The sequence below is a fragment of the Sitophilus oryzae genome, unplaced genomic scaffold (assembly GCF_002938485.1).
Source record: "Sitophilus oryzae breed Bouriz unplaced genomic scaffold, Soryzae_2.0 scaffold_1060_pilon_pilon, whole genome shotgun sequence".
NCBI lineage: Eukaryota > Metazoa > Arthropoda > Insecta > Coleoptera > Curculionidae > Sitophilus > Sitophilus oryzae.
Genome location: NW_022145683.1, coordinates 515,276 through 542,602, shown reverse-complemented (window position 1 = coordinate 542,602; position 27,327 = coordinate 515,276). Strand labels below are relative to the sequence as shown.

At 31.1% G+C, this 27,327-nt stretch overlaps 1 protein-coding gene across 2 annotated transcripts in view; it reads right to left on the bottom strand.

The window, feature by feature from the left end:
* Nucleotides 1-7,737: 7,737 nt before the first annotated feature.
* Nucleotides 7,738-27,327, bottom strand: part of LOC115877482 (cation-independent mannose-6-phosphate receptor-like) — a 42,842-nt gene continuing 23,252 nt past the window's right edge. For both annotated transcript variants that reach the window (XM_030893667.1, XM_030893658.1), the window contains 12 exons: nt 20,569-20,714; nt 20,138-20,370; nt 19,166-19,304; nt 17,073-17,191; nt 16,895-17,010; nt 16,393-16,619; nt 15,637-15,807; nt 14,810-14,915; nt 14,203-14,258; nt 11,487-11,589; nt 11,109-11,215; nt 7,738-8,111 (listed from right to left, as the gene is read on the bottom strand). In XM_030893667.1, the coding sequence (XP_030749527.1) occupies nt 8,097-8,111; nt 11,109-11,215; nt 11,487-11,589; nt 14,203-14,258; nt 14,810-14,915; nt 15,637-15,807; nt 16,393-16,619; nt 16,895-17,010; nt 17,073-17,191; nt 19,166-19,304; nt 20,138-20,370; nt 20,569-20,714 (1,538 nt within the window). In that variant the 3' untranslated portion in view covers nt 7,738-8,096. The remainder of the gene's footprint in view (nt 8,112-11,108; nt 11,216-11,486; nt 11,590-14,202; nt 14,259-14,809; nt 14,916-15,636; nt 15,808-16,392; nt 16,620-16,894; nt 17,011-17,072; nt 17,192-19,165; nt 19,305-20,137; nt 20,371-20,568; nt 20,715-27,327) is intronic.

Sequence of the window (27,327 nt, the reverse complement as noted above, 5' to 3'; positions counted from 1 at the left end):
TATGTACTGTTAATAAAATTAAAAATAAAAGAAAACAAATCAAACAAAGAAAGTATGTGTATAATAAATATAAAGTATTTTTTTATATTTTCTCTCTTGTATTACATTAAAGAATAGGCAAACATTAAAGAGTAAAATTTTAAAAAAATGTATATATTTTTGTTAAAATGTAGAAATATTAAAAAAATGTATATTCCTCTGTGGCGGATTCATCTCTTCAAAAAAGTCCTTTGGATTAACGCCCCCAGCAGTGTTTACTAAAAATTACTATTTTTATTTTGTAGATTTTCTTACAGTGTAAGTGGCGAAATATCTATTCTCTTTTGAAGAAGAAAAATATTTGCTCCGCTTTTTCAGATATTAACATTTTTGTGACTAACGTGAATCCATTTTTAATTAATATCTAAGACATGTTAATCTAAATAAACAATTCTTTCTATAAATAAAAAGCGACAACAAACGGCAAAGGGACAGACCGCCTCCGGGTCGGCATGAGCCAATCATAATAATTGTAATAAAAATATCACACATTTGCCATCCAAAACACCGGCCGGCGTCAAGTCAACACTTTAAACATAAACATATTGATAACAACTAGACCTACGTCGAAGAAAGGAATATTTCAGTATCAAGTTTCGTTCGTGCATTTCCAGGGATTACGATTACTGCAGGCGCAAAAGTAACGAATTAGCTTAGTAACGAGTAACGAGTCCTAAATTCAAATAGTAAGCGTTACTTCGAGTCCTCCTAAAGTAACTGTTACTTTGTAACGATTACTTAGAATTTTTACATCACTACTTTCCATTCAAATAATCTATCCCAATTATACTATACATACTGTGACATTTTTTCTGACATACAGTGATCGCCAAAAAGTGCTCAACATAAGGGACATTTTTATTTCCACTGGGCATGCCCGATAACCAGTGTTGCCAACTGTACCGTAATTACCAGTAATATGAACCAGGATACGGTATATTATGGTGATAAGTTCATTGCAGTATGTAAAGGTAGTGTAATATACAGGATTAAAAAATGTTTTATTTGGAGCTATTCACATCTATCGAGATAAGATAAAATGGTTGGCAATGCAAATTCCTGCAATCATTAATACTCGGTTTTAATATTATACATTGTACAGTGTGTCGTATTTTCGTGTGTTTCATGGAGTTTTTCGTTCATGAGTAGAGATTCAAAGATAAAGTTTTTAAATCACTACTACTTTTTTATAAAACAAAAGGTGCTAAATACAGATCTGTGCTTGCCCTTTTAGTTTCAGAAATACAGGGCGAATTTGAAAATGTTTTATTTTTCGATTCCCCTTGTATCTCGGTTATCTCTCACAGCTGCCAGCGAAAATTTAGTTAAGCATACAGTTCTACGTGACAAACTCTATAGGACTCAGTTTTCACCTTTTCGATAGGTTAATGCAAAAAATGCATTTTTTTCAAATTCGTCCTGTATTTAAGGAACTAATAAGGTTAGGACAAATCTATGTGTAGCATGTTTAGTTTCATAAAAAAGTAGTACAGTGATGTGTGAAAACCTTACCTCATAAATGAAAAAACCCTATAAAACATATGAAAATGGGACACCCTGTACTAGAAGACGCTGTCGTGCCTCTGCTCGCTAAAAATCGATAACTTTGGCAACAGTGGTCAATATTTTCTTCTGTGGCCTGTGGCATCACTGCTACCATTGACTAAGTTAACTAGTCTATGTGTGGTATATTAACTATGGGGGCAGCTACCGCCGCGCCTTCGCTGTGTGCTTGGGATTTCCCGACCTCAATATCTTTAAATGTGAATATTTAAAAGAAAGTTTGGCAACGCTGCCAATAACAAAAAATGACATTTGTGCAATGGCGCAATAACGGAGGGAGGGGGTCGGCTAGGCACCTCCTATAAAGATCTTGAATTTTGACTAAATTATGACTTTTGAGTAAATATTAATTATCATTTGCTTGTGATATAGTAAAAATTACTTTTTTAGTTTTGTTTAGTTAATATTATTTTGTTGTGTCCAAAAAATGTGTTAGCTTTTATTTTTTTTTACAAAATTGTAGATATTTAAGTATCTACGGGAACACGTACGTGCAGTGGCGGATCCATGGGAAGGGGGGGGCTTCGGAGGCTAAAACCTCCCCCTTGAGTGCAGTCAAGTAATACTATATATTATACAGGGTGCTACAAATTCGAGGTACGAGCATTGGTATCTCGGTAAACGTAATAGATACGAACATGGTTAAATTGGGGCAAAGTTGCGCCTATAGATGTTCACCAAGATGCCATCAAAAAAGTTTTAAAAATTTCAAGGATTGCTGAGTTTTTTTGAAAAAAACGGATTTTTTTGAAAATCAATTTTATTTTTTCCTGGCGTTACTTTTTAGGAAATCAAAAAACTAATTACACATTCTCATTGCCACTTTATTAGCGCTATCCGATAGTATTTTTAAATTTTCAAATTAGCCGATAGTTTGTGAGATACAGAGGCCAACCTAATTTTTTTAAATACGGACCTGCATTTTTTATTTCAGATTTTGAAAGAACTCGGTCTCCTGAGTACAATGATATGCCACACTTTATATCTTTTTTTGTTTCGGATATTTGAACATAATTTATTTAAACTAATTTCAAGTCCGGCTCTGTTTTTTTTAAGATCTATTCATCGTTACAATATTGATAAGCTTTCAAACTTAACAATGATGTGTGGTAAAACATTGAATACAGTAAATGAAATGCAATAACTAAAGGGGCATTACTTGGCGTCATTTATAAAAGTGAAATCAATACATTTCAACATTTACAATAAAGACTACAAAATGCATTCGGAACTATAACAAGAAGTTATGTTCAAAGAATTATAAATAAGATTGAACAAAAAATAAATTTGTGCAATAACCCTTTCGAATATGTAGAACATTAGAAACTAGTTTGTAGAAGTTGATTTATTTATACTAACTACGATTAATATTATGAATATTATTAGAGCTTACACTGAGATTTCAAATTCACAATAAAAAAAGTTAAAAATAATATCTTTAAATTGCTGATTTGGATATTATTTATTTGAATCTTTCAATTGGCTCGATTTTCCTTATTCAATGTTAATTAGCTCTAATCGATATTGTTACGATGAATATAATTAGATTAAATGATTTAAAAAAACAGAGTCGTACTTGAAATTATTTAAAATAATAATTAAATAGTTTTGATATTTTTATGGTACCCAAAACAAAAAAAAGTATAAAGTGTAGCACATCATTGTACTCAGGAGACCGAGTTCTTTCAAAATTTGAAATAAAAAATGCAGATCCGTATTTAAAAAAGTTAAGTTGACCTCTGTATCTCACAAATTATCAGCTAGTTTGAAAATCTTAAAGTACTATCAGATAGCCCTAATAAAGTAGCTATGAGAATGTGTAATTAGTTTTTTGATTTTCTAAAAAGTAACGACAGAAAGAAACAAAATTGATTTTCCAAAAAATCCGTTTTTTCCGAAAAACTGAGCAATCCTTGAAATTTTTAAAACTTTTTTGATGGCATCTTGGTGAACATCTTAAGGCGCAACTTTGCCCCAATTTAATCATTTTCGTATCTATTACGGTTTCCGAGATACCAATGCTCGTACCTCGAATTTGTAGCACCCTGTATATAATTGAATACTATATTATTAATTATTGTAATAATTATTATATAACATTATATACTATGTTGTATTATATATTATTAATTTATTTTGTCACAAACGACTCTAGAGTATGTACTTTGAGACAAGCCTCCCCTTTTCAGAATCCTGGATCCGCCCCTGCGTACGTGGGATAGTTGGATAACCAGTATAATAATCATAGCAGTGGGATAACCAAGTCTATTAAATTTATTAATAAAGAAATTTATGTTGTCACAACATTTTATTCAAAAAATGTGTTAATTTTTCTATAAGTACAGGGTGTCCCATTTTGGTTGAAATCATACGGTATCTCCGTTATTAGTAAAGATAGGAGAATGCTGTTTGCACAAACCTGTCCCACTTTTTTGTCAAACGGAAGATGCTGCAAACAAAATTTTCATAGCCTTCTTCGTTTCTGAGCTACAGGGTCTTTTTGAAAATTTTGCAATTTGGGACACCCCCTGTATCTCTGTTATTGTTAAAGGTATCGAGAAGGTGAAAACTGTTTATTGTAGAACTTTTTACGTAGAATACAGTGACGTAGACTGGTTTTCTACGAAAAAAATATTTTTGAAAGTATGAACTAAAGTTAGGTTTTTGGTTTGGTTTGGAACACCCTGTATATTTATAAATAATATGATCTGTCTTGCTATGAGCTTCTAAAAAATGTATATCACTCTATATTTATTTTCAGTATTTACTGCAATATTTAAAATATATCATTTTCTTATTAGTAGGCCGTGATAAATAACAAAAAAAAAATAAAATGGTAGGTATTTACTAAAATAATCTACACATATTCAAATTTTATTTGGGATTAATATATTACACTTTTGTGTTACTGTTACCACTGAATCTGTGAATATATTTTTCTTTTTCTTATAACGAAATTTATTATAACGAAATGCGTTTGCAAATATCTAAAAGCTTGCATTATTAAAGCATTTTTCAGGTGTTCGACATTGTTGTAGTTGTCAGGATATACTTCATATTTCAAAAAAACCCAAAATCAGAAATCGAGAACGAACAAATCCGGGAATCAGTGGGGCCATCATATGGGTTCATTGGTTCCATATGTTGGGATTAATTCATTAATTTGAGAAATAATAGTTTAGCAAAATTCTAATATTTTCAAAGTTGTGAGCTGGAACCTCATCTTGCTGAAAGTATATTTCACGTAAATTAGCTAAAGGAATATCTAAAATTCCCTGTGCGGTAGCTTCCAAGATTTACAAATAGCGGTAGAGAGTTAAGTTTCCCTAATATATAAAGAATTTATTAATGGCTTCCAAAATAAAACAAGAGACAGATAGCAGTATACTTTTAATAATTCTTTAGTTTCATCATTTTTCAATCATGGCCTACTAATAAATATGATATTTTAATAAAAACTATTAAATATTGCAGTAAATAGTGAAAATAAATATAGAGTGATATATATTTGTGAGAAGCTTATGGTAAGTCAGATGATATAATTTATAAACATACAGGGTGTTCCATTTAGGAAAACATAACTTTAGTCCATATCTTTAAAAATATTCTTTTCGTAGACTGACAGACTACGCCACTGTATTCTACGTAAAAAGTTCTACAATAAACTGTTTTCACCTCGATAGCTTTAACAATAACAGAGATACAGGGGGTGTCCCAAATTACAAAATTTTCAAAAAGACCCTGTAGCTCAGAAACAAAGAGGGCTATGAAAATTTTGTTTACGGCATATTCCGTTTGACAAAAAAGTGAGACAGGTTTGTGCAAACCGCACCCTTCTATCTTCACTATTATCGGAGATACCGTATGATTTCAACCAAAATGGGACACACTGTACATATTCTACGTTTTTTTTTTTACAAAAGCCCTAGGCCCCCCCAAGATGAATTGCTAGTTACGCTAATGCATTTTTGTGACAACTGTCATGATGCGAAATTGAAAAATGTGCTTTGCATATGTTAATAGTTTTGGTTGGATGCTTGTTGGATGGCCAAAAATATTATGTGATGTTATAAAAACTTTTAGGTATGACTAATTGCTAATGGTTAGAATATTAATGGTTTAACTCTACCTATAATATTATTTGAAACACCTATTTGCACAGTTTAAAAACTAATATGATGCATAATCGGGCAATACTTTTTGTCTCTTTTTAAGATTAACTTATCTCCATAACTATCTAACATGTTAAAATACAGACAACAGTTTTAAGATGACAAGGTTTGTATACTATATATACTTTTTTTCAAATTATGATCTCGTCTCATGTGTAGCGACTTAATGGAACTTAAGTTACCCTTAAATTTCTCTATTCGGGTGATGGATATAAATTTTCTAGCATGATCTGATCTCAGACCTACCCTAAAACGGATATTAGATAAATAATGATGACGTACCGTTGCACGATCGTTGTGCAAACTATACAGGGTGGTCCGACCTGTATTCCGGAAACTTCGACTGCATATTCTGCAGATAAAAATAAGTAAAAAAGTTCCTATAAAGGTATGTCCTAAAATGCTTAGTTTCGGAGATACAGGGCGTAGAAGTTTCATTTTTATTTCGATTTTTTCGAAATAATTAAGTAACGCCAATATTTGGATGAAAATTGGTGTCTGGGAGTTTTGCGACACGAGAAATTTGATTTTGATGTCAAAATGACTTCTATTTGTAGGGGGCGCTACCTACATGTGTTTTAACTGTTTTGAAGAGTAATAACTTTTCGTCCGTACCTGTATAAAACTACCGGCTGAAAAAATATAAATTTCCATGACTATTTACGTAAAAAATGTCTCTTGGTAAAAATCATTATGAGCAACCGTTCTGAAGATATTTAGAATGGAAATAATCAATACATGTCATGATTCACAAAAATAAGCACACGCTGAGTATAGTTATTTGATTGAAATAATATTTTATTTTTTTAAATTAATCATAAATTTTTCTGCAAAAAAATGATGATTAAACAGTTTTTGTTGAATTTTTGGTACAAACAGATTTCAAATTTATGATTTCAGTCTAATAACTATTTAGACAACATGTTTAATTTATATCAATCATGACAGGTATTCATAATTTCGATTCCAAATATTTCGAGAACCATTACTCGTAGCGACTTTTACCAAGAGACCTTTTTTATGTAAAAAAAGTCGTAAATGTATTTCTTACTCAGTAGTCTTATACAGATATGGACGAAAAGATATTAGTCTTCAAACAAGTTAACAAATATGTAGGTAATATATGGCGCCCTCTATAAGTAGGAGTCATATTGACATGAAAATCAAATTTCTCATGTGAAAAAACTCCCAGACACCAATTTTCATCCAAATCCTGACGTTACTTAAGAAATTATTGGGAAAAAATCTCGAAATAAAAATGAAACTTCTACACCCTGTATCTCCACAACTAAGCATTTTAGGACATACACCTATACGAACTTTTTACTTATTTTAATCTGCAGAATATGCCACCGAAGTTTCCGGAATACAGTTCGGACCACTCTGTATATGGTAAAACTTAGTAAAGCCCTCAAAAAATAACTTATAATAAATAACTAATAAAACAGTCTCCATCATCTCCATCTAGATTACAAAACTATTCTAAACTTCAATATATTTTGGTTTTTTGATTACTGAATGGAAAGCAGTTAAAGCTTATAAAAATATGGACCCTGTTTTGTGATCAAACACTTCTAAAAATATCAGTGAAAAGGAAAAATATAATACTGTGAGTTATGATCTGATCGAAAAAAATGGTAAAAGACTGATGGGGAATGACTATCGATAATAATTTTGGCGAGGTCAAGCCCTAGACGTCATTTACTTTGCCCGTTCTCTTTTTTATTTTGTAAAGGCGCTTACTGCCTTAGTTGGCATTAAGAAGGTTGTAATTTATTTCTATATTGCGTAAAAATGATTTTTAAACAGTGTAGTTTAAAATTCGAGAAAATAGTTTTTTTTGAAAATAGATTTGTGTGTCTGGAAACGTTCTATCCTTTTTAAATCTTTCTATAATTAGTGTTAATGAGGTCTACATACTGACCTCGCTAAAATTATCAATTGTATTTTTCCAGCCGTCTTTGAACCCCATTTTTTTCGATCATACGGTATATAAATAAAGAAAACATAAACAACGAATAAGAAAAAAAATAAAAAGTTTCACACAATAAATCATTAAACGAACTTTTGAGACCTTTTCCCGTTTAAATATTAATTTTGACAAGCTATTACGTCAAAGAGTCTCAAGTCAACAATTGTTGTTTTTAAGTTTAATGTATTATTTGGCCATTTTTCGTCCTTTATAGGCCTTTGGTTACCTGCCTACTTTATCGTATACCATTTTGTAGAGGAACATCTATCTTGTCTGTATATCCAGACAGGTTTGACAGTACTGTCAGTCGTTGGAGGAACATTAATTTATGCCGTCTGTCATGGAGAAGCTTAGTCTTGGACGTTCTAAATAAAAAAAATCCTTAGATATATTGTCTATTATCGGAGGTTCTTTCTCATATAAATACAATATTAACTTATTTAGTTTATAAGATATATGGTTCATACTTCGCGTATTAGCCCTAACCAACTTAACATTAATATAAGTAATATTCTAATATGCGCTTGCGCTCTTACGAAACATATGTTTTGAGTTAACCTAACTTTAAAAATACACTGGTTGTTCACCACATACGACACGGAGTATTGTAGCTAAACGATTAGATTTTAACAAATTGTAAGTTTTCGGTTCGTTGAAGGACTATTAGAGCTACAATTTAAAAATATTTTTTCACGATACAGAGTGTCCCAAATTAATAAAAAATATCAAAGTTGTATTTTTTAAATGGAACACCCTGTATATTATTACATTTTTAGTTTCTATGATTAAAATAAAGGTAAATTTGATTAAAGTTTATCATACTTAAATCTTACTGTTTTCGAAATATTTTCAATTTTGTGAAATTGCAGTAAACATTTTAGAGCTTCATTTCTACAAGGTTATCAAACTTTTTAATACTAAATATTTACTGAAGTTTATTTATTGATCAGTTATTGTGTTGCAATAATAAAAATAATACTACCTCATACAGAGTGTGGAAAAATTTATTTTAAATAATTCCTAGCTTTAAACGGCAATAACTTGTTTAATTTAAATGGCACACCCTATATATTTTAAGATAATCAGATGCACGATTTAAATGTCTATCAAATAGTATTATACCATTTTTACCTATCCCTTCAAGTTTTTGTAGAAAATGCATTTTTTATAATTTAGACCTCATTTATCAATATATCCATGGAATATTGACATTTTAGATTGTTTTTAAAGCAACAAACGTACAAAATGTACAGGTGCTAAAAATATAATATTTCTAGCCCATTTCTATACAAAAAGAAAACCATTTAAATCTTTATAAAAATGTATACCATTAATTAAATATACCACCATTATTTCCGCACAAATATTAATTAACTACATACTTAATTGTGTTAGTTAATAAATTATTCTAAATAAATGTGGATTTCAATCAGAAATCAATATAAGAATAAGGTATGAAAATGAACGTCTCTGTTGTGATAAATGACCATTCGTCAAAAAATGAAATAAAATTTATAAGGTGTTACTTTGTACCACACTCTCTAATACACATACAAAATTAAGTTTTTTAGTGTTTGGAGCAATTATTATTAATCAACGCAAACAGTCAATTAATGTCCTTTGAATACTTTATTATATTAATTGGTCCCCTTTTACATATGTATTATTATATTAATTGGTCCCCTTTTACAAATATTTAAAGAGTTTTTTTTTATTTTTTAATGAAATAATCGAACTATATCGACAATTTTAGTATCTGTACTCTTTGAATATCCGTTACATCTATAAAAGTAATCTAAAATGTCAATATTCCATGGGTATACTGATAAATGAGGTATAAATTATAAGAAAATGCATTTTCTACGAAAACTTGAAGAGATAGGTAAAAAATGGTATAATAGAATTTGATAGACAAATAAATTGTGCATCTAATTATCATAAAATATACAGGGTGTTCCATTTAAATTAAACAAGTTATTGCCGCTTAAAGCTAGTAATAATTTAAAATAAATTTTTAGACACTCTGTATAAGGTAGTGTAATTTTTATTATTGCAACACAAAATTTAATAAATAGAAATACTTTATTACAATATTTCGGTTTAAAAACTTAAATACGCCTAGAGAAATGAAGCATTAAAATTATTACTGTATTTTGACAAAAACCAAAATATTTCAAAAACGGTAAGATTAAAATTGCGGTAAACCTTAATCAAATTTACCTTTATTTTAATCGTAGAAACTAAAATGTAATGATATACAGGGTGTTCCGTTTAAAAAAATACAACTTTGATATTTTTTATTTATTTGGGACACTCTGTATCTTGTAAAAATATTTTTAAATTGTAGATCTAATAGTCCTTCAACGAACCCAAAACTTACAATTTGCAAAAATCTAATCGTTTAACTACAATACTCCGTGTCGTATGTGGTGAACAACCCTGTATATACAAACAAAACAATTATCGCATATTTGAATAAAAATAATTATTACATATTTCTAAATGAAGCATGCATTTTTCTGCCTTTTTCTTGCGTGTTTTTTATGATAATTAGTGTACGCACTGACATGTAATTTTTAGTCGGCCCACTATTTAGTTGCAACAGTGAAAACAATCCATTCTTATGGAGCCGATCGGCCTAATATTTGATTACATTGCGTAGCCTTAGGCTATATATGCGCTGACAGGAAATGTTTAATCGGCCAACTAGTTAGTTGCATATTTGTAACCAATATATCCTTATGGAGCCGCGCTCACATGCAATCAAATAGTCGGCCGATCGACTTCATAAGTATGTATTTATTGCTTTCACTTTTCCAAACTAAATAGTCGGCCGACTAAAAATTACAGATCAGCGCGTAGGCTTATTGTTTCGAATTCCCCACAGTATTCATACTAGTTAAAATCGTAAGTCAGAGAATTCAAAGTGTTTTGTTTTTCAAATTAATATTTTTTTTAGAAAATATGCGCTAATTGTTTTAAGTAGTTTATTTTTAGAATTTTAAACTAAGGACTAATCGTCATAATGAAAATATTGATTTGTTTGTGAATTAAAATTAATAATTTCTAGACCAAAAAAGTAGAGACGTAATTATTATTAACATTTATAAACCGTTAAATTCAATATGTCAAATATTATTTCGAAAATTCTTAAAATCCCTATTTTGAGCATGCGTTAATTAATTTTGTATTAGCATTACCCTTAGAATATAAAATATCCCATATTTCTTAGGACCTGTTAGGACTAAAGCTAATGTTCGATGCATTAGAAGCATGACCACGTTAGTTAGTGTTAGGTTTAAAATCGAAAGTATGAACCAGCCATAACAGAGGCGTGCAGTGATATTTTGTTACAGACTTACTTTATATTCTGCACTGTATGTATCACAAGGCTTATAATTAAAATGAAATTTCTTCAGATACATGAACACAATAACGGAAACTATAACTAACAAGCTCAGGCATAGTCCTACAAAAAAGACAAAAACTAATAAGTTAAACCAAAATTAGATTTTTTACATATGTATAAGTGTGAAAAAAATATTAGGCAAGTTTACCTAGAAAAAACAGTGACACATTCCAAGAAAGTCAGCTAGAGGGTATTTAAGATAAATGCAAAAAACATTTTTTTTTAATTTTAACATACTGTATCTATCATTTACGGATTTATATTTATAGGAACATTTTTCCATATCTTTATATATTTATCTATAACTGTGAACACCCTGTATAAAACTTACCAACTATTAGGCCGATATGTGTAGACCCATAAGGACGCCGAGAACTGAAAAATTTACAGTAGTCAGGTCTCAAGTAGTTATTACTTATGTAACAGCTGTCATTCTGCAAAGATATAATAAGTGGTTTCAATTAGTCTACAAGTTTGTTCCTCTAATTTCAATATAAGCATTCAGAACGTCAAAATTAATGGTAGTATTTTTCAATTAGTAGAAAAACTTAACAAACTTTTAACTTTTTCCACTAATTATGCATCAAAATTTGGAAGTAATGTAATTCTGGCCTTTGATTATCATCCGTCAAGAGAAATTCTGGATAGAAATAATAGCTTTGTTCGGGTTCTTGTTATGACCGATTCTGAACCGTCCAAGAACTCTGCAGCGCATGCGCAAATGAAATAATATCTTCATATTTCCTTCTGCGCATACGCATCACAATTCTAGGACGGTTCAGAATCGGTATAAGAGAAACCCGAAGTAAGCTAAAAAGTTTGTTTTATAAGCTAATTATTAGGCTTCCTCTATAGACCTGGTGCATTTCAGTTGATTTCAACAAATTCCGACCGCAGCGCACTCTACGGCAAAAATCAGAAATGATCATAATGTACTTCACGCCGCCGTCATGTTGATCGCATAAAATAGTATTCAAATCGTGGTTTTGGCATAATATTTAAGTACTTTAGTTTCTTGCTAGTACAGTTATTGAGACTATAAAACACTCAGGTACGAAGTTTGTGTGATGTAACGCTGTTTCGGGTAGTAAAAAATAAGTGAAAAAGAATTCGAACCAGGCGTCGCATCGTGTTGTGTTGGTTGTGACAATTTCAAATGTTAATAAAATTGCCGAAAAAATGCTAACGCGTAAAGGAGAGCGTAATTAGGGCTTTGTTGGGTGCAATAACTAGGGCTGTAATGAGCCTTGTTTTTTAACTTGACAGAGTACTCGGCTAAAGGTAATGGCCGGTACCTAGTACTCGGCTGTCGAGTAGTGGAATTGTCGCGTTTTTAATAGTCTTAACAGTTATACGGCCTTTATCAATATATACTAATTATACCGTATGATCGAATAAAAACGGAGTCAACGATGGCTATGAAATAAAGATCGCTGTCATTTTATATATAAAATTATATGGGAAATGTCATCGATCGTCATTTCCAAGCCAACTGGACGCCGTTTTTTTCGATCATACGGTACTATACACCATAACATAATAATATTATATTTTATACATAATATAAATATATAATTTAACATTAAAGAAAGCTAGTTAAAATTCCCGGAATTCCCCGGCCTTAAACCAATGACCTTGTTTGTTTTGCCTATGATTGGCAAGCGGTTGGGATTCCCCGACTACAAACCAATGACCTCGTTTGTTTTCAATTTTCTGGTTTTCGGTTCTCCATCAATTTTCGGTTCTCCATGCAAACTGATATTTTTAATGTGCTGGATTCTGAATTGATTCTTTTAAGGTGCGGTGGCGACGGTGATTTTGTTTTAAGCAAAACTTATATGTGTAACTAATTTAAAAGTGAAAAATAATTCAAACAATTAATAATACCCTTTAAAGTTATATTAAAATGAGTTAGAGTGCTGACCTCTTTTAGATTATAAGTATTAAATTATTATTTCACTGTGTTTGTGTTATTACTTATACTTATTATTATTACTTTGCTAAAATACATTAATTAAAGTTATGAATGAATAACTTTTTGTTTATTTTATTATTTGCCACTGTGAGTCTCATTTCTTTCTGTTTTGGACATGCATAAATGGATTGTTTCTATTACTATTTACTATACTTTACTCGGCCTTACTCAGCTTTACTCGGCCTTACTCGGCCGGGTAGGCCCAGCACCGAGTACATATTACTCGGTTAAAATTTGGCCGAGCACTGAACTACTCGGAACTCGGTGCAGCCCTAGCAATAACATTCAATAACTCAACTTTCCCGAATATTCAACTCATAGTTCATAGTTTGTCATACCTATTTGATTAAAAGCAAAAATAAATTCAAGATTCAAGCAGTTCGACGAAACAAGTGATTAAACAAAGTGCTCGTTACATAATCAAAAAATTAGGTAGACATACTATGAGAGGATACTAATAATAATAGTATACTTTTTTTAATCAATTAGTGATTAAATGTTTTATGAACATCCTCTAAAGTTATAATTTTATGTATCTTTAAAAACTTTCGTTATAGCCAAAATAGCCCCAATTAGGCCTCACTAGCAAAACCGGTAATTAAAACTATGCTCGCTACCGTAGTTGAACTAATCTAAAAAAGTGTTTTTAACTGGAATAATAAATTATAATATAAGTTAGACCTTCTGAAGATATCAAAATTACTTTTTTATTTTTATTTTTAGAATTTTTACAAATTATACTTCCTAACACTTTTAGAATAATTAAATAATAAATTTTTCGTATACTCGTTATTTAAACCTGTGTATTTGTATAGATCGATTGTTCACGATATTCTCGCATGGTGGCAGCACCGGCGGAGAATGCACCAAGCCTATAGATACAACTGACTACCCCAAGTTGTTGCTAGGATATTCTATTAATTTTATTTTTATACATTGTAAATTATTGCAAACTCATAAGTATAATTGAAACTGATTGAAACCACTAATTTCGAGGTCATGAATGAGACTTAAAAAAATACACAGAATATATATAAAAAGTAAAAGAAAATACAAATAAAATAAAACTTACAAAAGGTACAATAGAGCTTTCTTTGGAACATTTGAAGACAGTCTCATACAAAACATCTAAAAAGAAAAATATTATTCATGAGAAACAGTATGGTTAATAATTATGTAACTTTATAAAAGACCTGTATAATATAAATAAAACATAAATATATTCAGGGATCAATAAAAGTTGACGTGCGCGTCATCAAAGACGTCGAAACTATAACCGCTGATCATCTTAGCCATCGATTGAAAGATTTGGGAAGATAGGTAACCTAATGGGCGAGTTCGCGACAAAGCTGATTCGATTTCTCCTTACGTCTCAAGTGCGCCACAGTGCGCCACCAATCGTTCTGCGGCAAACGCATAAAGCATTTATTTTCTCTGGTGGAACTGAAAGCGACAGCGTTGCCATATTAAAATGTGTAATGTCTGTAATACCTTTGATGGAAATATATTTGGATGAAAAATCCGCGTTTGTATTGTGTCTTAAATTGAAGGAACAATCAGTGACAAAATTACGAAGCTTATGTGACATTTATCAAAAGTCAAAGTAAAAAAGAAGCGTACATTCGTCAATTATTTTGATAAAGTGCACACCAATTTTTATTGATTTTCCTATAACTCACTTGTATCAGGCAGTGTCTCACATTTGTCTTCGCTGTTATAAGTGACAGACACATACTGGTATTTGGAATTAAATTCAACCTTTGGACAATGTGTAATACGATGTATCTGAAAATAAATTATAAAAAAAACATATACTGTGAGACTGTAGAATTAGAATATTATAATTATTGTAGATAAGGATTATGTAAAGTGATCAGAAAGGAAGCCAAAAATTCAATAATATTCAGAGTGTTTCAGGTTTGCACTTAAACAAAATTCCTAAGTTTTTTATTATAGGAGCTAGAGATGCTTGGCGCACTGTTGCAGAACCCTACAGTATACAGGGTGATGATACGTTAGACGTTTATAGAGATTGAAGATGGAATTTTTTAAAAATTTGGATTTAACCATACTGGATCTGCATTTTCACATTCTGTTTTTTTCAGGAAAGCCATTTAAAAGATAATAATTCTTACTTAATCTTAATAATATAAATATAGTTGTTTCGTTTAAAGAAAATCGTTACCATGGCAAAAATTCAAACTTTATAAATAGGTACCAATTAAAGTTTGTCAAGATCATGTTTTTGTCAATATGTTTTATTTATTATCCCAAAAAATGTTACAGATAGGTTTAATAGAAAAAGTGTGAGATATGAAAGTAGTTTCCAAAAATGTAATAATATGCCGGGTATTCCATTTAAAATAAAAAAGATGCGACCGTTTTTCAAATGATGCGGCAACATTGTAACGCTGAAAATATTTTAGATAGATGGAGCAGGTGCCTTTATCTCTATAAACGCCTAACGTGTCGTCGCTTTGAATCACCCTATATATTTTTAACTTACATAGTTCAGTACTGTTCTATTCAAAGGAAAATATTCATTGGTAAACGGACTTTTAACCAAGCAATCCGATAGGTTTTGTTCAGGTCTTAAAATTTTTCTTGAGAGAACATGTTTGGGGAAAGTTCTCTCCTTATTTTCAATATAAGGTTGATATGCATCGACTGCTGTCTCCTGAAATGTAAGAATTCAGGGATAGTCACATTAAATTATAAAAAAATAAAGGAGAAAAAAAAGAGAGTCAAATTTTATAACTGGTTTTTGAATTCAGTGCGGCAATTGTACGCGTCGACCGAATCTGTTTGTTTCTGTCCTCCTCAGGCCCCAGGCGTCGGTTTATGTATGAGAGAAACAGACAGTCTAGATTTTACTCGTATTTTCTTAGCCGCTGTTCTCTGTCTCTCCAGATTTTTCCACTGGTCCTCAAATGAGAGCGGGGCATATTAGTCAGGTTAGGCTGAGCATTAGTGATTTATATAAAATAATTTTTTTTTATATATGTATCATACTGTATTTTATTTATAAGAATAAAAGAAAGTAATAATAATTACGGAAAATGTCGAACCGCTCCGAAATTATTAAAAATGGCGTCCACTGCAAAAACAGCGCCTAATAGTATTTATTCTTATGACACTCTCCAATCTAAACTTATTTAATTTATCTATTTTTTTTTGGTTTAAGAAAAAAACAGGCGGTTAGAAGAAATAGGTATGTATATTCTGAGACCATAAGATGTTTTTTAATCTGTAATAAACTTACCGTAGAACAGACCAAATTTGTGCGATATTCTACGTTGGCACTACAATTCGTAATGTTTATTGATATGACACGGTCACTCTTGATAACGTTATCGCACACAAAATGGAAAAGTAATTTATTAAACAACTGATTGTCGTTTTCACATAGCTCTGGCAGCGTCCATTGCAACGTTGCTACATCCGGCAGTATTTTAACATTGGAATGATTGAAAAACATTATCGCACAACCTATAATTTAAAACAAAGTAATTAAAAAAAATAGTAGGGCTGTGTAAAAATATTGATATCGATATTTCTAAAATATCGATATCAATATTTTTAATTTTTATTAAAATACTAGAATTAAAAGGGATGCTCAAAAACATTATTGAACAAATTAAATACAAAACAAGCTAATTTCAAAAATGTGTAAAACTATTGAAATCGATATTTTTTAACCTCTAAAAATACAACAAGAATAATTAAAACTTCCTTGAAGTCCTCTACAACACTATTTTACATACTTTCATTGATACCAGTCAAACATCTTGTATAATTATTTTCACAGAGATTAAACTTGTAATCTGCAGCTTTCGTCGAGACACCTAGCTGTAATTGTGATAGTTGATTCAAATCTAATCTACAAAAAGAAAAAATAATAATAACAATGAACTAAAGCTCTATTAGTAAAAAAATTGTTACTTTTTATCATTATATTTGTCTTCAATAGAACAATCGTTGTGGTTTTTGGGACAAGCGTGTCTAGTTTCCCAAAGAAACACATAACGACAATCCCTTTCCTCTAAAAGAATAGGATTTTTCTAAAACGACAGAAAAAAATAGATATAAAGCTATATTAATTTAAATAAAAATAATATAAAACCTAAACAAATAAAATAAAGTCGGGCTAGTTACACCATTTATAATCAAGAACGGCTGAAACGATTTTTATGATCTCTGATTTGTTGGATTCGTCTCCGCCCCGAGTAGCAGAATAACTATAAAAATTTCGGAAAAAAAATTATACAGAAAATTAATTTTTAAATAAATTAGGTTTGGAACTCCGCCATCTTCCGCAAATGACAGCTCACATCCACACGCTTATACCGTATGATTGAATAAAAACGGCGTCAGCGATGGCTATGAAATGAAGATCGCTGTCATTTTATATGTAAAATTATATGGGAAATGTCATTGATCGTCATTTCCAAGCCAACTGGACGCCGTTTTTTTTTCGATCATACGGTACTTTATTTTTAATAATTGATGTCGACCGTAAATCTGATGATGTAAGTGATATACTAGACGTTACAGAATAGAAATTCAACGAAAAAAAAACAGTGTGTACACCAATAACTAAAGAATCCAAGGACAAATAGCACCCGAGAGCAAATTGTTACCATGTCACCAAACAGTGCCGAGGCACATATTTTTCTTAACTTAGCTGTTTGAAGAGATATTTATATTTTTTGATAAATGTTTTGACTACGCCTATGGTGTATATGGTAGTATTATACTAATTAAAAACTAGTATCGACGTATAGCACACATCAAGTACATATAATATCAGAAAAATAATTATCGAATTCAATAAAAAAAACTAAGAAAACGCTAAAAAGGTGGAGCGGACTGTTTATTTACCTATGAAACGTAACTCTTGGCTCTTTTTTATCGCTGCGGCTTTTACACTTGAAGGCTGAACAACTAATCACAAATCACAATTGTAATAAAGTTTATACAAAGTTCACTACACAAACTAATAAAAATCGCTAGAATTGTCGCTGGTGACCAGCTGATGACCTCATTCGTTGCCATCAAAAGAATGGCGTCTAAGGTCACATATTCTGCTGCAGCCCGCATATGGGTGTTACATGTCCTTATATCCTTTAGTCATTGGTGTGCACTATGTGCACTATGTGTATATAATCTATTAAATTGAAGGACTATCCGAACGGATAGCCCTGGTAGCTGTAGCCATTAAACCAAAATATTACTACACCTATATCTCTGACTACTACTAACCAACAGTTTGTTTTGTGTGGTCTGTTTTTGTTTAAATGTTTTGTTTATTATCCGTTATTTATAGTGATTTACAGTAATTTTATTAAATTATACGAATATGCTCGTTGATTATTGGTTTAAAATAAATATAACAGTGCCCTCCAATGAAAATACGAGTTACTAACTCTAAATTCTAATTCTGAACTGGCAAATGAGCTAAATGCGTTACCTAGATCGTTATTCAAAAGCTACAAACCTATCGATGAAAATATGCATGAAAATTTACTTCCTAGCACACAACCAGAGGATATTGGTACACATCAAGGTTGGTACAGTATCAAGTTAATTATAGTGATTTTCTAAGCCGCGTATGCGTATGGCAGATTGTTACCCAGTGTTGCCACAAGCTTATTTTTCATCGGGGTAGATTATCACGAGATAGCGGGGTTAAATTGTTTTATAAAGGGGTAGATCTACCCCCAATGGGGTAGTTGTGGCAACACTGCCGTTACCACTCTTCCTCTCGTTAGCTCGTGCGTCATGGTCGTCATTCAAGAATTGAATTTTTACTCCCATCGAGCGTAAAGAAGTTTTACTTCAAAAAGTGAGAAAATGGCATATTCAAATCTAGAAAGAGATTGAAATATATGGAAAAAATTGAATCAACAATATAGATATCAAATGACAGCAACTGTCAAATTGATTGGTCTCAATCATTCCAGATCATTAGGTCAACAAAAGGCGTTACGAAGTTACCTGGATTAGCTAGTAATAAGTTTAAATGTTGCACTTACCTCTACTTGACTGCATTTGAATCGAATCTCGCTGGTATAATCGACATAATTTTTCTCACACAGAGCACCGGTTGCATACTCTAAAATCAGGTTTTCGTCACGGACGATATCAACATAAAACTTCCCTAGAGAAACTAATCTAAAAATTGAAAAACAACATATACATATACAAGAATATACTGCGACATTAGCATATAAGCAATAAGAGAATTTATGTGCCAGTATTGAAGGAGAGAAAATCGAGTTGTATGGTTTGGCAACATAAGTCTGAAATACTATTTCAAGATCGGTTTATTCAGATATATAGAAGTGATTATCCTCTCTATATATCCTCTCTATAATATATCTTATTTGAACTTATTTAACCTCAATTTCAAACATGATTTAGAACCATTATAAAGTAACTATATCGACTCCAAACTGCATTCTGTGAAGCCGAACCGGTGAAATGGGTATATAAATCTTCTGAACGAATTTGGCACAAGTCGCTCAGTTAGACCTGCTCAAGCGTAGTGCGCAAGCCTGGATTTTGAATTATCGATCGGATAACTAGACCAATAAGAGACTAGACGCTTAACACCAGCTGTTCATTCTTACGGCTTCGTCCAACTTCGTACGGCTTTCGTTTGTACACCCGTTCGACAATTTTGGCTAATCCTCAGAGTAAGGGCTAATCGATATTCGGAATTTTGGAGTTGCAGAGATAGGCGATAGTCTGTATAGAGTTTATAAGTACATGTTTAGAACTTTCCAAATCAAAGTGCTCATGCGCAAGCGCAGAAAACTTCTGACAACACCAGGATAGACTTCTACACAGGGACAAATATTTATGAGGTATACGCAGTATATTATTTTGTATGTGGTCTGCGCTTGCGACTTTTTCATATCTCCAGTGTATTGTTGGTTACATAATTAGCGACACAGATGACAGAAATATATACTAAAAACTACGACTAAAACTACTATTCTTACCTGTGTTTTATATTCGTTTCCTTGAACGTCTTCAAGGCTATCGTGGCGCCCTTAAAACATGGCGCTTCTCGGTCCACCACAGAACCACACAGATTAATCAGTACTTCCTGCTCATCATGGAGATTGATCGAACGTTGAACGTCAGCCAAAGCTGTCAGATCGTAAATACTATTACGATGATAAAACGTGCACTTATGAGACTCTCTTTTCATATGGGCACAACTTGCTGGGTTCTAAGAAACATTTTTATTTACAGCGGCTGGTTAGGGAGCGTCCATTAATGATGTGAGGCATTTTTGAGGATTTTTTTACCCCCCCTCCCTCACTGGTGAGATGTAAGATTTTTCAAAGTTTGTATTTAGAATATAAATGCGTTGGATTTATTTAAAAAACATAATTTGACTTATTGTTTAGATCATACTCGTATTTACCATTCGAGGACAGGCGTGTGGTGTTTTCCATTGAAAAAACGTACGACATCCCTTTTGATCCAGAAAACTAGGGCCTTCTTCTTTAAAGTTGCAAATGAAATTGATGGAGGAGCTGTAGTACTCATCGTTGTTGCAACGCTTTCCGTCTGAAAATAATATTTCACAAATATAATAGACATAATTTAGTTCGTAATATAACTTTTTTATTATTATAATTAGTTTGTATATCTATGGCAAATAATAGAAATAGACAAATTTTAATGTATCGAACGGATGTACTATATTCAGATATCCAGACCAGATATAAACAGAAAAATACTGTAAATTATTTAAAAAAAATTATTATTTTTAGTTAAAAATCTTACTTAGGGCATAGGGGGATTTTTGGCGTTTTTGTTGGCTCGTTCAATTTTGTTTCGTTTTGATCTATTTCCAAAACGTATCTGTACCCGAGGCAAAGGATTTTTTTTCATAAATCTCAGTGAAATAAGTAAACCTAAACGTTTCTAAAATAGCTGTTGTTACGATGATATTTCGTTAATTACATCTCGTTTTATGTTAATACATATTCCGCAATTATTTGAACACGCGTTTATAATATGTATAGTAGATATTTAGGAACAAAACTTTTCACTTAAACTGCAGGAATATAATTATAATATTTTTATGATTTAATATTATTATAACGAATCTATACTAATATATAAAATCCTTAAGTGACTGACATACTGATTAATCACGATCCTGCTCAAACCACTCAACGTAAGAAGCTCAATTTTGGCATACAGGTTGATTCTAGGGTGTAGAGGTTCGATAAGATGGGATTTTTCGAAATTCCAGTTCCAAGAGGGTGAAACCACTCCTCCAATATTACAATATTTTTTATTTAAAAAAAGGTCAAGTTTCCGAAAAAACGCTTAAACACGTATATTTTATTTAGTTTTTTTACATATTTTAAGATTTTTTAAAAATGTATACAGGGTGTTTCGAAAAATCAGGTCATTGATTAATCACGATCCTGCTTAAATCGCTTGACGTAAAAAGCTGATTTTTGGAAAACAGATTAACTTTAGTGTGTAGAGGTTCGATAAGAAGGGATTTTTCGAAACTCGAATTCTAAGAGGGTGAAACTATCCCTCAAATATTAAAATATTTTTTTATTTAAAAACCGGTGAGTTTTTCGGAAAAACTCTTAAACACGTACATTTTATTTTGTTGTTTTACATATTTTAAGATTTTTTATAAATTTATACAGGGTGTTTCATAAAATATGACCACTGAGTAATCACGATTCTGATTAAACTGCTTGACGTTTAAAGCTGATTTTTGGTAAACGGATTGACTGGTGGTGTATAGTGGTGGTGTAGAGGTTCGATAAGGAGGGGTTTCTCGAATCTCAAATTCCAAGAGGGTGAAAATGCCCCTTAAATATTACAATATTTGTTATTTAAAAAACGGTTAGTCTTTCGGGAAAACGCTTGGACAAGCATAATTTATTTGGTTTTTATACATATTTTGAATTTTTTTAAAAAATCATACAGGGTGTTCCAAAAAGTTGGGTAATTTCTTAACCACGATTCTGCTTAAACTGAGTGACGTAAAAAGCTAATTTTTGGCAAACGGATTTTTGAAAGTCAAATTCCAACGAGATGAAACTACCCCTCAAATATTACCAAGTTATATAATAATATCGCCATATTGTTTTTTCTCATACTGACATAAATGTGAAAACATTTTATCCAGTTTGTATGTTAATGGAAATTCTTGCTTTGCTTTATCATCACCATTACAAATGATTAATTCGACGCGAACGAAGTCGCTAGTACAAGCTAGTTAGTATATAAAACTGTATATGTTATGTTTGTTTACACGGCCGTAATTGATTAATACAACAGTAGTATTGCTTGATGAGTAATACTGGCAACATCATCAATATATCGAGCTGTTTGTTAAAATTATTGATTGACCCGATGTCAATAAAAGATTAACATGGTTTGATATAAATCCATTTAAAAATAAGAAATAATTGACGATTTTTTAAATAGATCAACACCATGAATTATAACCTATAAAAGGCGGACAGCCAGAGCAGTTAGTCACTGCCTATTGTCCAGCAATTTTGCGATTTTAAGTTTCGGGAATATATATTTTTTACTATATTGTAATTAATAATGTTAGACAATGAGTATATATATATATATATATATATATATATATATATATATATATATATATATATATATATATATATATATATATATATATATATATATATATATATATATATATATATATATATATATATATATATGAGATCTACCATCGATAACTGTTTTCTAAATGCACTCTTCATATAATCTAAATCATTCTAAATGCACTCGTCATATCAGTTTAATATAGTGGTGTTACATTACACTCCATTACAAATTAATGATATTTATTCATGCTCCATGTTTACTTATTTTTCTGAAACCACTACAACGTTTGACCTCGATTGCTTCGTGCTACTTCACAAAATACGATAAATAAAAGCCCGTGTTATAAAAATTAGTTCCCACGTTTCCTGAAATTGATCGAGACGCGCCGTGATTGGTTGTTTGTTTTTTATTGTTAACCCAGATTAACCAATCGAATAAAGGCGATATATTCGATCTGTATAAATAAACCGATTAGATATTACACAGGGAGAGCAAAAATGGTATTTATTCTGTTTATTCTAAAATTGGTCAATGTTATTATAAATTCAACACTATGTATATTATTTATAAAATAAAAACACTAATAAAATTACTTTTCAACGATATATCATGTTCCTATACCTAAAAATTCCGGTTTCTTAAGTAGAATTATTTAAAAATTAATCATTCTATTATTATAGTTTCATTTCAAGAATTTCGTTACCATGACAATTTTAGAAATTTAGCATGTAAACTTTAATTGATACCTTTGAATAAAAATTGATACTTATAAAGTTTGAATATTTGTCATCGTAACGATTTTCTTTAAACGAAACAATTATTGTAATAGAATTATCTTTTAAATGACTTTACTGGAGAAACCAGAAGATTTAGGTATAGGAATATGATATATCGTTGAAAAACAATTTTATTTGTGTTTCGATTTTTTAAATAATATATATAGGCTTGAATTTAAAATAACAATGATTGTTAATATAATATGGTATAAATAATGATGTTATAACAAACGGGAATAAATATTTTTTTGATCTTCCTGTTTGATATCCAATCGGTCGATTTAGACAGATCAAACATGTCGTCTTTCCTTAACCTATAAACCAAATTTCAGCTTTCAATATGCCAAATTTATGACTTAACCAATGCTTATTCTATGTCAAGTTTTAGTCAATTTTACATGTTTTATTTTTTATCTCGAAAACTATTAGGGATTGGTATAGGTTAGTATAATACAAAAATTTTGAGATATGGAAGTAGTTTCGAAAAATGAAGCGGCAACACTGTAATGCTGAAAATAATTTAGACAGATGGAGCAGGTGCCTTTGTTGGCGTGCCATGGCCGTGAATCACCCTGTGTATTTAAGGTATTTGTTAAATATACTGTTATCGACTCAATTTTTATGATATTCTTTTTTCTTTTTAAAGGATTTAAATCGACTGAAAACTAACTAAATTATGTGCAAATAAAAGATATCATTCTTATCTGGATAACTCTACCTAAAAAACTGCAATATGCACAAAGTTAGTCGTATATTTTAGTGCCTTTCTTTAATAGTAACTAGAATTAAAATTAATATATAGTGAAAATGCGTTTATTATGAGCGAAATTAACTAGGTAAGATCCAAGTAAAATCATTTTAAATATTTAAAAAAAAATCGTATAATAATACTATAAGAGGTTAATGATGTAATTTTTCCATACACTTGATTTCAAGTAGGTAATTGAAGCACAAAATACTTGAACAGCTTAATATACACTACATTCCTGGGAATCACCAAAAAATGAAAGTGTTTTAGTACAGATAAGTGATGACACATTTTTCAGCTACACAATTTGGCAAAATAAGTTATTTCATATTTTTACTATAAGTACTATCGCCTTATCAATGCACTTTCGTAGTTTTATACTTAATTGTGACGTACTATTTGATATTTTATTTATTTCAATTATATACAACTTCGGCAACATATTCTGCAGACAAAAATAAGTAATAAAGTTTGTATAAATTTATGTCCTAAAATGCTTCGTATCGGAGATACAGGGTGTAGAAATTTCACTTTTATTTCGTTTTGTTTTTCAAATAATTTCTAACGTCGATATTTGGATGAAAATTGGTGTCTCGGTGTTTTCTATGAGAAATTCGACTTGTACAGTCTTAAGCTGCGTATAAATATGTCGAGACGAGTGCGAGAGACACCCGAGACGAGTCAACCTCAAGCGGATTTGAGGTTGACTCGTCATATTGGGACGGGGTCTGAGCTTCGAGCCGAGCCTATGCCCAGCCGGACGGCGTTGTCTCCGTTTTCTCCGGAGCCTTTGGCGAACCATCAAAAGGATTGGAGCGTCTATTTAACCAGTGGCGTATACACCGCGGCTCCGCGGAACAATTGCCTCGAATCTCAAGGGGCTCGGATTCCACATCCCATTTTTTATATAAAAATAAATATTCTTTCCTTTATTTGTAATAATGTTAATAATGCATCCTAACTAGAAAGATGCAATTTTGTCTTCTCTAAAATAGTATAGGTAAGTTAGCCAAAGTAGGTAAATCTCATATACAAAGATTTATTAGTGATTTCTTTTATAAAAACATGAAAATTTTAAGAAAAATGAATAAACGTAATGAACTTTTCGTCGAGTTATTAACGGCTCAAACGTAAATTATGCGCTATTTCTGCTGAACGGAATTAAAGATGTAAAACAAGCTTCTTTACATATAGGATGCATAGAAGATAAGAGAGGCAAATCGAGTGTGTTGAAAAAGGTGGCCATGCTCTCAGAAGTTCCTTACGGTACTTTCATAAATAAAGGGAATCGACAAAGAAAGGAACGATTCGATATAGAAAAATTCAGAAATTTGAACTATCCAGACTACTAAGAAACTTAATTTAAGGCAAATATGAAAATAATAAAGTTCCCGCCATAGAAATAATTAAAAAATACTCTCCGAGCTTTAAAAAAACCCTGTTCAGAAAGCACATTACGGCGAAGGTTTAAAAAACTGGGAATTAGATTTAAAATTATATACATAATAATATTTTAAAAATTATTAATAAGCGTGCTGCAATGATGGAAAGCCATAGAATAATAATGTAGCGAATTGAATACCTTGAAAAAATATACAACTTTAGAAATGAAGAAATGCAGATATATTATTTACAATATATGTTAGTTATTGGCATTTAAATGTAGATTTAAATTAATAATTTAAATCTTAATTACTTAAATTTCTAATTTTTTAAATAAATAAAGTCGAATTAGGTCTTATCTTACAGCGCTTTCAAATGGAACGGAGCGTCCGCGACTTCGAGCAAGTACCATGAGCTTATATGAACAATTTCACCTGGGTCGCGTATGCTCCGTCCGGATGAGCTATCTTGAAAGAACATCCGTGCGGACGCTCTGCGCGTACGGTCCGCTCCATCTGAAAGCACTGTTACTCTATTTAAAATTTTTATAGATATACAAACCACATACAAAATATATTATTGAATAAAATAATTAAAGACTCAAAAAAACGGCACTGACAGAAGGCTCCGCCGCCGCCGCTGCCGTGCTGTTATCTCCAGGTATCTCTGTCGGCGTTCTCCAGTTTTTTTTAATGTAAACAGTCCAAATATAATTTAAATTTATCATGAATTCCTTTAATTTATCTAGCTTGTTTTTTTACCTATTTGGAAATTAAACAAACATATACAGGGTGTTTCAAAAAACATGTTCCATCTCTCGTGGGGAAGTTCCTCACGTAAAAATAAGATTTATTTTTTATATCAACCAATCCAATTCTGCTTTGATTCGTAGCTACAGGGGGTTAAAATAGGGTTCCCAACCGTCCTCTATTCCAGAAACAGTCCTCTTTTTGATCTGATTCATGGGCGCCGGAAGAATGAAGTTTAGGGGGGGGGGCAAGGTAAAAATGAATAAAAAATTGAAACACATTTTTTATTATTTTACAGGTAACACCTAAAAATTTCGGTAATTATTGGGAAAACTGGAAATCGTCCGATTTTCACCAAAATTGGTATACACACTATTTTGAGGTCGTAGATTACGAATCTGAACTTTTTTCTTGGCGGTCTCTTACCGTTTTTCAGAAAAACGGAAAATTATTTCAACATTGAATTTTTCTTTATTTCGGCCCTATAAAGTAATCATTTCACTATATTTCCGTTATATTATAGTTTATCTAAAAGCTGCACTTGATTGGGGATAGAAAAATGTCCAAAATTTTACTGAAAAACACTTTTCCTAACAAAATAACAAAGAAAATTGAGACCAGATGGAAGTTTGACATTTGATATATCCTTCTTTCTCTCTCCTATGTTATGAGAGAGACAAATATATTCTAAACCTAATCTAGAAATTTGAAAATTTACAACGTTGCCATATCTTCTATTTTTCGGGTGATTAGGGATTTTAAATAAATTTCCTATTATGAGATCGACAAATAATTAAATATACCTACCTACCTATATCCACAAAGTTACGCGGAAGAGTTTTGATTGCATTGGTTTCAACTTCTATGCGGAGGGGGTTAATCTTTTGTTGTTATATTATATCAAA